At 34.4% G+C, this 12,932-nt stretch overlaps 1 protein-coding gene across 2 annotated transcripts in view; it reads right to left on the reverse strand.

The window, feature by feature from the left end:
- The window catches only part of Pdcd6ip (programmed cell death 6 interacting protein), a 75,838-nt gene that overhangs the window by 34,529 nt on the left and 28,377 nt on the right, over nucleotides 1-12,932 (reverse strand). For both annotated transcript variants that reach the window (XM_005317339.4, XM_005317338.4), the window contains exons 8-9: nucleotides 5,972-6,194; nucleotides 4,141-4,264 (exon numbers count right to left, since the gene is read on the reverse strand). In XM_005317339.4, the coding sequence (XP_005317396.1) occupies nucleotides 4,141-4,264; nucleotides 5,972-6,194 (347 nt within the window). The remainder of the gene's footprint in view (nucleotides 1-4,140; nucleotides 4,265-5,971; nucleotides 6,195-12,932) is intronic.

Raw genomic sequence — 12,932 nt, forward strand, 5'->3', positions numbered from 1 at the left:
TGCTTACTATCATTGGTAATTAGAGAATGCAAATTAAACTTCAATGAGATATGGCTACATATACACTAGAATGGCTAATATTAAAAAGTTTAAGTGTTGGTGAGGATACAGAGCAACTACATTTTTCACAATGGTGCAGGTAGAATGTAAAATGAAAAACCCACTTTGGAAAACAATCTGGCAATCTCATATAAAGTTAAACAAATTCAAACTATAAAACTCCAACTCAAGGGGCTGGGGCTGAAACTCAGTGGTAGAGCACTTGAATTTTAATTGTGAGGCATTGGGTTTGATCCTCAGCATCACATAAAAATAAATAAATAAAGATATTGTATCCATCTACAACTAAAAAAATTTTAAAACTCCAACTCAAATGTCACTTCTAGGGCTAGGGATGTAGGTCAGTGGTAGAGCACTTTCCTAGCATGTGCAAGACCCTGAGTTCAATCCCCAGCACTGGAAAGAAGGCAGGAAGGAGGGAGAGTCTACTACTCAGTATTTACAAAAGAAAACTAAAACATGTCCACATGAAGATTTGTGTAAGAATGCGAAGCAACTGAAATGTTTTATCAACAGGCAAAAATTAACTAAAAAAAAATTAACAAACTACTATATGACTATAAAACACTATTCAGACAAAAAAAATCAAACTGATACACATGAAAATACAGACGAATCTCAATAGCAAACTGAACAAAAGAAGTCAAGTAGAGAATATACTGTACATACTGAAAGTACTACATATTATACAACTGTAGCAATACTATACTGTGCATAATGTAATGAATTATATTCATATTAAACTATATAAAGAGTAAAACCAAAAAAAAAAAAAAGAGTAAAACCTATAGTTACAGGGAGCACATGATCAGTGACCCAGGACCAGAGGAAGCGGGAAGGAAGGGAAGAGGCATAAGAGAATTTTAGGGTAATAGAAATATTTCCAGTCTCAATCTTAGGGGTAGTTACACGGACACAGAGGTTTACCAAAACTAACTGAACTATACACTTAAAAATAGGTGTATTTTATTATGTACAAATTATACCCGACTTTTTCTTAGAGCATTATGTTACACATAGTAGCTGGGCTCATTCTGACAAAATCATATATGCATGAAATTTTATTTCAGTTCTCATTCGTTATCCTTCCTCTCCCTATTATTCTTCCTCTACTTATCTTTCTTCCACTCATTTAGTTATTTTTGATTGGTTCTTCCTACTTATACATAAAGGTAAAATGTCATGGCATATTTCTATGTGCACGTGATTTTATAAAATTCATTCTCTCCTTTCTCAACCCTCCTCCTTTTTTGTCTTTTACTCCACTGATCTTCCAACTTTATGATCTCTGATCCTCCACTCCTTCTTTCCCTTACTTTTCTCTAGATTTTATACATAGGAGAGAAAACATTCAACCCTTGGTTTTCTGAGACTAGCTTACCTCACTTAGCGTGATGTACTCCTTTTCCATCCATTTACCAGAATGCCATAATTTCATTCTTTTTTATATAAGCTGAGAAAAACTCCATTGTGTATATACCACATGTTCTGTATCCATTCACCTACTGATGGGTAACTGAGCTGATTCCATATTTGGCTACTGTGAACTGTGCTGCTACATACATTGAGGTGGCCATATCACTATAGTATGCTGATTTTAGTTCTTTTGGAAAAAAAACAAGGAATGAGATAGCTGGGTCATATGGTGGTTTTATTCCTGGTTTTTTTGTTTTGTTTTGTTTTTTGAGGAATCTCATGCTGCTTTTTAGAGTGGTTATACTAATCTGCAGTCCCATCAACAACATACAAGTATACCTTTTCCCCACATCCTTGCCAGCATTTATAATTATTTGTAGTCTTGAAAACTGCCATTCTAACTATAATGAGATGAAATCTTTGTGTAATTTTGATTTCCATCTCCTATATTGCTAGAGATGTTGAACATTTTTTCATTTATTTGTTAGCCATTTGTGTTTCTTTTGAGAAGTATCTATTTGGGGTTTTTGCCCATTTATTGACTAGGTTATTTGGTTTGTTGTTGTTGTTTTTAGTTCTTTACATGCTCTAGTTAATAATCTCCTGTCAGATGAGCAGCTAGCAAAGATTTTTGCCATTGTATAGACTCTCTTCACACTCTTAATTATTTCCTTTGCTGTGCAGAAGCTTTTTGATATAACGGCATCCACTTATCGATACTTGGTTTTGTTTCTTGAGATTTTAGGGGACTTGTTAAGTAAGGAAGACAGTGCCAGCACCAATATTATGATGAATTGGTCCTATGTTTTCTTCCAGCAGTTGCAAGATTTCTGGTCTAATACCTAAGTCTTTGATCCATTTTGATTTTACTTTTGTGTAGTGTGAGAAATAGGATCTAGTTTCATTTTTCTAATATGGATATCCAGTCTTCCTAGAACCATTTGTTAAAAAGACATATTTTTGGCATCTTTGTCAAAATCAGATGGCTGTAAGTATATCAGTTTGTCTATGTGTTTTCTATTCTATTTCTTTGATCTTCGTGTCTGTTTTGATGCCAATACCATGCTGTGTTTGTGACTGTAGTTCTGCAGCATAATTTGAGATTAAGTATTGTGATGCCTCCTGCATTGCTCCTCTTGTTCAATATTGCTTTGGCTATTCTGAGTCTCTTATTCTTCTGAATGAATTTAAGCACTGTTTTTCCTAATTCTGTGAAGAATGTTATCGGTAATCTGATGGGGAGTACAGTGAATCCACATATTGCTTTTGGTATATGGTCATTTTGACAATACTAATTCTGCCTATCCAACAATATGGGAGGTCTTTCCATCTTCTTAGTTCTTCAATTTTTTTCTTAAGTGTTCTATAATTTTCACTGAAGAGAACTTTAACCTCTTTGGTTAGATCAACTTCAATTATTTTGTTGGTTTTGGTTTTTTAAGTTTTTATTTTGTTTTGTTCTGTTTTTTAGGTTACTATGAATAAAATGGTTTTCAAAATTTCCTTTTCATCAGAATCACTGATGGAGGACAAGAAAGTCATTGATTTATGAGTGATGATCTTATTTTTAGTTCTCGTCAGACACAACATCTTTGTTGGTATGTGGTGCTGAGGATCGAACCCTGGCCGCACGCATGCCAGGCGAGCGCGCTACCGCTTGAGCCACATCCCCAGCCCTGAGTGATGATCTTATATCCTGCTATTTGTTGAATTTGTGGATCAGCTCTAGAAGTTTTCTGGAGTAGTTTTTTGGGTCTTCTAGATATAGGATCATGTCATCAGGAAACAAAGATAGTCTGACTTCTTTTCCTATTGGTATCCTTTTAGTTTCCTTCTCTTGCCTGATTGCTATAGCTAGTGTTTCAAGAACTATATTGAATAGAATGGTGAGAGGGGACATTTTTGTTTTGTTCCTCATTTTAGAGAAATGCTTTCAGTTTTTCTCCATTCAGTATGATGTTGTCTCTGGGTTTGTCATATATAGCCTTTATAAAGTTGAGGTAATTTCCTTTTATCCCTAGCTTCTCCACCATTTTAAACAAAAATGGATGCTGGATTTTAGCAAAAGTCTTTTATCCATCTGTTGAGATGGTCAAATGATTCTTGTCTTTAAATATATTTAAGAGGTGAATAACATTTATTGATTTGCACATGCTGAATCAACCTTGCATCCCTGGGATGAAACCCACTTAATCATGGTATATTATCTTCTTGATTTTATACCTAAATTTTTTTAATAAATGAATTATTTTGTCTTTAATCCACCAGAAACAACAATTGGTTTAGAATACTTAATGTACCATATATCACAGAGTTTACTGCTACTTCCCATTACCCTCAAATAAATCTTTCTTAAAATGCAAGCAAGGAGTCAAATGTTCTCACCTCATATCTATAATTAAATTTCTTCTAACTATAATTTATTTGCTAGGGCTTAAAACAATGTCTGCAAGAAGTCTTATAGATTGTGTGTGTATGTGTGAGAGAGAGTGAGAGAGAGAGAGTGTGTGTGTATAAGTATGTGTTTATCTACATCTGCTGAATCATATAGACTTTGACATTTTGTTCCAAGTTCAGAAAAACTAAATGTTCATAAACTATTTATTCAAAGAACCACCATGGGAAACTTTAGAGGCTAATTTATATAAGTTAAGCTCTACCTACCCATTTGCCAAGGTGGTGGCTTCTCTCATTTGAGCAATTGATCTATTAACTAAATCAGCTTTCCTCTGATTAAATGCAGCCAAAGACTGTTGCACTGACACAGGAACCATCTTCTCAAACAGATCTAAAATTATAAATGGACATTTCAACAAAATTTTAGCACAAAAATTCAAACTTTAGAGATAACTGTTCATAACTTCTAATATTCACACAGTTTAGAAACATTTAAAGGTCAAAACTAAATCATGAATTGCAGATGTAGCTCAGTGGTTAAATAAATAAATAAGTAAATAAATACTAGAAGTATAATGATGAGAAATTTTTTTAATATCTTTTAGTTACAGATGGATGCAATATCTTTATTTTGTTTATTCATTTTTATGTGGTGCTGAGGATCGAACTCAGTGCCTCACATATGCAAGGCAAGCACTCTGCCACTGAGCCACAACCCCAACCCCATGATGAGAATTTTTAGATCACTATATACAAGATCGGTGGCAATAATGAAAGTTTCTATTTTTTTTTAATGTTGCTGGAGATCAAACTCCAGGCCTCACACATGCTAGGCCTCACACATGCTGAGCTACATCCCTAACCCACAAAGCTTTCCTTCTTGAACTCTATTTTATTTAACTTTTGAGATACGTTGTCATTGAGTAAGAAAGATCTTTGGTTAACATTGCTCATTTATGGATTAAATTGTGCAAGCCACAGTGCCAGGTTCAATTCCAGTTCCACCACTTCCTCGCCATGTGACCTTGGGGAAATGAAAACTCTGTCCATCAGTATCCTTACTGGTAAAATGGAGATATTAATAGTACCCATCTCATGGGTCTATTCTGAGAAATAAATGAACTAATCTTTATAAAATCCTTGAGTCCCTGGCATAGGGCAAATATTTTGTATTTGCTAAAATAATAACTCTTTTTCAGAAACTTAGAATATTATCTCTGGGATCTTAGCTAGATCCATCAAATACATATTACATATATTAATGATAAACAAAGATATTATAACATTTATTTATCTAACACAAATATGACTCCATAAATCTACATTTAAAGAAATAACTATGTCTGCTGGGGATGCAATTTAATAGTACAGCATTTGCCTAGCAAGTGTGAGTCCCTGGATTCAATTCCCAGTACCATTAAAAAAAAAAAAAAAAATTACATGTTTATTTTTATCTGTTTACTTTTTAAGTGCTTGTTTAAAATCTTAATCATTCAAACAGTTTCAAGCTTTCTGACTGTTGTATATTTTATGTATGCTTTAACATTTATTTTCCATCTTAAAATGCCATTTAAGCTAGGCACAGTGGAGCATACCCTGCAATCCCAGCTACTCTGGAGGCTTAAGCAGGAGGATCACAAGTTCGAGGCCAGCCTCAGAAACTTACCAAGACCCTGTTTCAAAATGAAAACTACAAAGGGCTGGGGTGGGAAGGGGTTGGGGGTGTAGCTCAGTGGTAGAGTGCTTGCCTCGCTTGTGGAAGGCACTGGGTTTGATTCTCAGCACCAAATAAAAATTTTAAAAAAGTATTGTGTCCATATACAACTAAGAAAGTATTTTTAAAGGACAGGGGGGCCCACTGGGGATGTAGCTCAGTGTAAGAAGAGCTCCCCTGGGTTCAACTCTAGTACCACCTGGGGGAAAAAAAAAAACACTAAAAATACAATACTTAATTTTTATTCTCACATTCACTTCAAACAATATGCATGCAAATGTATCAAAATACTACAGCAATTATGTGATTTTTAGTTAAAAATAATACAGATTAAACTGGAGAAAAGATGAAAAAGATTAATGTGCTCATGAGTATCAAACATACCAGTAAACTTCTGGCTGATGGGGACATTGACTGGGGTAGATTTCACAAGTGTGGCTTTGCCAATAGGATCTAGATCTTTAAGGTCTGGAACACGATCATGATAAATGAAGTCATTATCCTTCTTTGCTGCAGTAAGGGCACGGCTGATTTTGTCAGAAAAATCCTTTACGTTGACATATTCATCATAGCGAGATGCCACTGTCTTAATCAATTCCGCTGCATGCTAAAAAGAAAAACGACCAAAAAAAGAAACATTTTCTTTCTCTACATAGCATTGATTTATTTTTTTCATTTCTTAATTGGTTCATTTTAACTGTACTTAATAGCTGGATTCATGGTTACATATTCTTAAATGCATACAACATAATAATTGAACCATTACCACGCCTAGCATTGGTTTAAAATAAAAACTTTAATTTGAGGGCTTTACATTTCCAGCATTATGGGTAACAGAATAACCTGGAAATTCTCCCATCACCAAATACCCAAAAATTTAAGAATAATATATACTAAAAATCCCCTTTACACACATGGGTAAATTACCAAGATAGTAAAAGAAATCCAATGGTCAATCAAGATAAACTGACATTGAGAAAGGCTGAGTATTGAATTATGTCTATGAACCCAAAGAATTCACACATAAATTGTACTAATACCCCTCACAGAAACCTAAGACATGAATCTTGAAACCATACAAGTGTGAGATTCACCTCCATCACGGCCCCTCACATGAAGGAAGGAACTCTCAGTAAAAGGAGAAATCAGGAAAAAAGTAAACAGATACACAGAAAAATACTATGTCATTTCAACATCAATAAGAAAAAAAATTTTAAAAAAGGTTTGGCCTTGGGTTGGGGTTGTAGCTCAGTGGTATGGCGCTTGCCTTGCATGCATGAGGCAACTGAATTCAATACTCAACACCACATAAAAAAATATGTAAATACAATAAAAAATATTTTTAATAAAAAAGGTTTGGCCTTTTCTTTTTAAGATGAATAAATGTCTCACACAAATTTAAGGCTCAAACTATATTATTTAGGTGGCAAAAATACAGCAATGTCAGATAAAACAGCCAGTAAAGCCAAAAACACAAAAAGAGATAAATTCAGCACATGTTTTAATATTTGCCAATTTGCCAGACAGATACAAAACTTCTTAAATTTTGCATGTAAAAACCTCTCACTATATAAGCAATTTTTTTAAGGGTGGGGGGTAACAGGGGATTTAAGCTTTACCACTGAGCTACATAACCAGCCCTTTCTATTTTTTTATTTATATATGATAACAGAATGCATTACAATTCTTATTACATATATAGAACACAAATTTTCATTTCTCTGGTTGTATACATAGAATATTCACACCAATTTGTCTCTTCATACCTGTACTTTGGATAATAATGATCATCACATTCCACCATCATTAACTGCCCCATGCCCCTTCCCTTCCAACCTCTCTGTCCTATCTAGAGTTCATCTATTCCTCTCCCTATACCACTATGAATCAGCCTCTTTATATCAAAGAAAACGCTGAGCATTTGGTTTTTTGGGACTGGCTAACTTCACTTAGCATTATCTTCTCTAACTCCATCCATTTACCTATAAATCATATGATTTTATTCTCTTTTACTGCAGAGTAATATGCCATTGTGTATATATGCCACATTTTTTTATCCATTCATTTATTAAAGGGCATCTAGGTTGGTTTCTTCTCAGCAAAAGAAACAATCTGTGAGGTGAATAGAAAGCCCACATCTTTGGAGCAAATCTTTACCCCTCACACCTAAGACAGAGCAATAATCTCTAGGGTATATAAAGAACTCAAAAAGCTAAACACCAAAAAAATAAGTAACCCAATCAATAAATGGGCCAAGGACCTGAAGAGACTTTTCTCAGAAGATGATGTACAATCAATCAACAAATACATGAAAAAATGTTTATCATCTCTAGCAATTAGAGAAATGCAAATTAAAACCACTCTATGATTTCATCTCACTCCAGTCAGAATAGCAGCTATTATTCATACAAACAATAAGTATTGGCGAGGATGTAAGGAAAAAGGTACACTCACACACTGTTGGTGGGACTGCAAATTGGTGCAGCCAATATGGAAAGCAGTATGGAGATTTCTTGGAAAATTGGGAATGGAAACACCATGGGACCCAGCTGTCCCTCTCCTCGGTCTATACCCAAAGGACTTAAAAACAGCATTCAACAGGGACACAGCCACATCAATGTTTATAGCAGCACAATTCACAGCAGCCCTTTCCATTTTTTACTTTGCTTTTTGTTTGTCTGTTTTGAGACTGACCTCAAACTTACAATCCTCCTATCTCAGCCTCCCAGGTTGCTGGGATTACACATATGCAGTACAGCACCCAGCACTACATTAGTAATTATAACAAGACATTGCTAGATCTATCCATGTCAAAGTAAAATTCTAAACTCCTTTCTCAGCAACAGCTGGACCAAGTACATAAAAAATATTTAAGATCATACAAGAGTTGAACAACACAATTAATGAGTTTGATTTTGCAGACATGAAGTACCCTGGGCTCCACAATCAGAGAATATATAATACTTTAACACATTAAAAAAAAAAAAACAGCTATGTAAAACAATCAGATAAGGAGACAGAGCGAATCTAAACTGCCAAAATCACAAGAATACAAAAATAGGCTAGTAGATTTCATACTAGCAATCTACTTATTCCATTCTCTAGAGCAATAAACTTAAATTAAAAATCAAATATCTCCATAGGATGTTGAAAAAAGTGTTTGCATATATTCAATATTTACTATAATTTGGATAAGTGTCCCCATAGGTTAAAGGCTTGATCCCCAGCCCATAATCCTACTGGGAAGTAGTAGAAACTTTAAGAGGTAAAGCGGGAGATCTTCTAGTCATTAGGGGCATGTCTTTGAAGGGAATAATGGAATGCAGACCCCTTTCTCTTCCTCTACTCACATCCCAATCAAAGGTTTTGCCATGTGCTGCCACCATATGCTGCCTCATATGCTGCAACAGGGCCCACAAATCATGTGCTGAAACCTCCAAAACTGTAAGCCAAAGTAAAACTTTTCTGTTTATAAAGCTGATTCTCTCACATATTTTTAACAGAAAGCTGACTAGCACTATATCCTTATTATTTTTTAATCTCAGTAAAATAGAAATATACAGTTCCTTAATATAATAAAAATCTTAACCCCAAAGTTGATATCATACTTAGTAGAAAAATATAACATCCCTAGAGCAAATGAAGATTATCAGTATCATTACAACCACAAACATGTCAAAACAACAGTGTGATCAGAGGTAGATAATTTAGAACATGAAAAAATATATATTATTTACAAGTGACATATTTATATACAAAAAAACTTTTAAAAATCAACTGAATTCTAAATAATGAGGAAGTTAGCTTAGATACAAAATTAATATAGCAGGGCTGGGGTTGTGGTTCAGTGGTAGAGCACTTGTCTATCATGTGTGAAGGACTAGGTTTAATCCCCAGCACCACACACACACACACATATATATATATATATATAAACAAATAAACAAATAAATAAATAAATGTATTGTTTCCATCTACAACTAAAAAAGAAAACAAAAATATTTTTAAAAATCAATATAACAAATACACGTAAATAATCATCAATTGAATAGGTAGCAGAAGAAATAGATCCACTGCCACTAGCAACAAAAATACAAAATATACAATAACAAATTTTGGACATATGTAAGATCAATATGAAACTGTAAAGAAATAAAGATAAACAAAATAAAATCTGTAACTGAAAAATAGGAAATTGCACAAACTTAAAAATCATATTATAAATTTGCACTACCTAAGAACAAATTACTTTAACCAAATCTGAAAACAATGAGAAGATAAAAAAACAACTGCCAGCTTATGAAAAGCAACCAGGATGTCACGGAAAAAATGGGATGCTGAGGGACATCAAGCCAAGAGAGTTACTAGGAGCAAAAGGCAGCTTAATCAAAAGAACAGGATTGCTAGGGAAAGTAGAAAATAGAAAAGACTGAAAAGCAAAGAAGGGAGAAGAAAAGGCAGTGAGCACTGAGAAAATGCCAGCAAAATACAAACTTAAAAGTAGATGCATCAAACTGAAAAGCAGTAGGAAGCACAGGTACATAAAAGGCCAGGTTTTTAGGACCAGAGAAGCAGGGCTACAGAGAGAGCCTTTCCACAATGATGCCTGGAAAAATACTCAGGTCCATTCCCAACCCAGGAACCTCCTCTAAATCAATATCCTTTAAACACAAAGGTAACTAACTTATCCACCTGAACACAAAAAACAACCATAGAAAAGAATGAATATGAAAAGCATAATTTTCAAATACATAATGAAAACTCACCAAACATTGCCACAAAGTAGATGAAAACAGCATGCTAAAAAACTAAAATAGGCTTAAGGACTTAAGGATGCAATCACAGTACTAAAAGAACACAAAGTATGAACAGAGGACCATATGGCCCTGACAACAGTGGGTGATGGATAGTAAGAAAATGTGAAATGGGAACTGACAGAAATCAGGGAAGAAAGTGAACAAAAATACAAATTCCTTTAAGAAAGAAAGACTGAAAACATTTACATAAGAAGCAAAAGGCAGAGGAGACATCACAAAAATCATAATAAGAAATACATAAGCACATGCCTGTAATCCCAGCAGCTTCGGAGACTGAGGCAGAAGGATCCAATATATGAAGCCAGCCCCAGCAACTTAGCCAGGTACTAAGCAACTTAGTGAGATCCTGTCTCAAAATAAAAAATAAAGCCAGGCACCCGAGCACCTCAGGAGGTAAAGGCAGGAGGATTGCGAGTTCAAAGTCAGCCTCAGCAACTTAGGCCCCAAGCAACTCAGTGAGGCCCTGTCTCTAAATAAAATATAAAAAGGGACTAAGGATGTGGCTTAGTGGCTAAGTATCCCTGGGTTCAATCCCCAATACCACAGATAGATCTACAGATAAAATAGGGCTGGGGATGTGGCTAGGTGGTAAATGCCCCAAGTTCAATCACTAGTTAAAAAAAAAAAGAATAAGAATAATCAACATGCAGTTGAGAGAAGGCTACTTACTACAAATTAGATCTAAGAGATGTATCAATTAAATGCAATCTGAGGCTTCTGTATGAATCCTGATTTGAATAAGCCAAGACCCCATAAGAAAAACAATCAAGGAAGACTAAACTAGATTGGAATAATATCGAATTGTGAATATAATTAATATATTAACATTGAAGTAGGACAGAATAAAAATAGGTAAAAAGAAGACATAAAAGAAGGAAAAGTAAATAAGATTTTAATTCAAAAGTTTCACATACCTTTCCAAGCATGTCACTCCCTAAGCCAGTCTCCTTTATAGGCCTAGTACTCCTAAGATTCCTGGAAAATCTGTAAATCTACCTGCACAATGTTAATTAACTCCCAAATAAATAAATTAAGCAAAGAGAGAGATGATATCTTCAGAAACTTATTATCTAAGGGATTTCCCAGCACCATCTACTGATCAGATGAAGAAGACCATATAAGCATAAGGATAGATTAAACAGACTATCTTGAGATCACTGGACTGATACCATTCCTACATACCTTCCTACCTACCCCTTACCAAGTTTCCTTTAAAAGAAGAGCCAGGAACCCCCAAACCATGTCTCTCACTCTCAAGATGGCCTACATTCCCCTTGAATACCTATTCCTTGCTTTATCCCTAATGGTACTTCTCTCTTTTTTAATATTTATTTATTTACTTTAGTTAGGTGGACACAATATCTTCATTTTATTTTTATGTGGTGCTGAGGATCGAACCCAGTGCCTCCCATATGCTAGGCGAGTGCTCTAACTCTGAGCCACAACCACAGCCCAGTACTTCTCTCTTAAAACTGCCTCCATTCTTCCTTGAATATGTATTCACTTCCTAAATAAAATTCTGTCTATGCCTTTGATGGGCACATGCTGAAATTCTTTAATGCTGAATTAAATGCCAAGAATCCTGATGTCAAGTTCCCCCTTCTCTCAGAGAATTCAGGCACCCCACTTCAGAAACACCTCTTCTTCCATGACATCATTAATTTTGCTAGAAAATGGCATTGTACTGTGGTTTCAATTTTTTTGATCTTCAGCTATTACAGATACATATTAAGGTGCTTACAGGTAAAATGTATGTGACATAGCTATAAAATATCACAAAAAGATAAGAGTGGGGAGATGAAATAGATGAAACACAAAACAGCAAATACCGACAGTTATTAAAGCTATGTAATGGATATTTAATGGTTTATATTTATATGCTTGAAATTTCCCACAATAAACAATTTACATAAAAAGGTAAAATAATTCCAAAAAACTCAGGCAACAAAAACAGGAAATTTTAAAAAATAAAAGATGAAAATACCTAACACATAAGTATAAATAACTAAAATGGTATGAATCTGAGTCAATGAAACAGAATGAAAAATTCAGAAACAAATCTAAATATATGTGGTAGGTTTAATATGTGATAAAGTGAGAATCTCAAAATCAATGAGGTGAAGGAAGTCATTATAACAAATGGTTTGAGGACAATTAGGTAGCCGTTAGTAAAAAAGAGAAAAACTGAATTCATATATCATATATGAGGATAAACGTCACTGAATCAATGATTCGAAGATAATATATATATTACAGATGTATTTGTACTTTGATATCAGCAATCCTATTCCTAGGAATTTAACATATACCTGCTGCTATAGACTGAACTACATGACCCAAAATTCCTATATCAAAGGCCCCATCTTTAACGTACACTATTTGTAAATGGGGCCTTTGAGCTATAACTAAATGAGGTCTTTAGAGTGGGACCTTCATATGGGATACTAATTCATATAGAAGAGATGCCAGAAATATTTGCTTCTATTTCAAACAAAAAATACTGAAAAGATTAAATAAGAAACTAATGA

The sequence above is a fragment of the Ictidomys tridecemlineatus genome, chromosome 2 (assembly GCF_052094955.1).
Source record: "Ictidomys tridecemlineatus isolate mIctTri1 chromosome 2, mIctTri1.hap1, whole genome shotgun sequence".
Lineage (NCBI taxonomy): Eukaryota > Metazoa > Chordata > Mammalia > Rodentia > Sciuridae > Ictidomys > Ictidomys tridecemlineatus.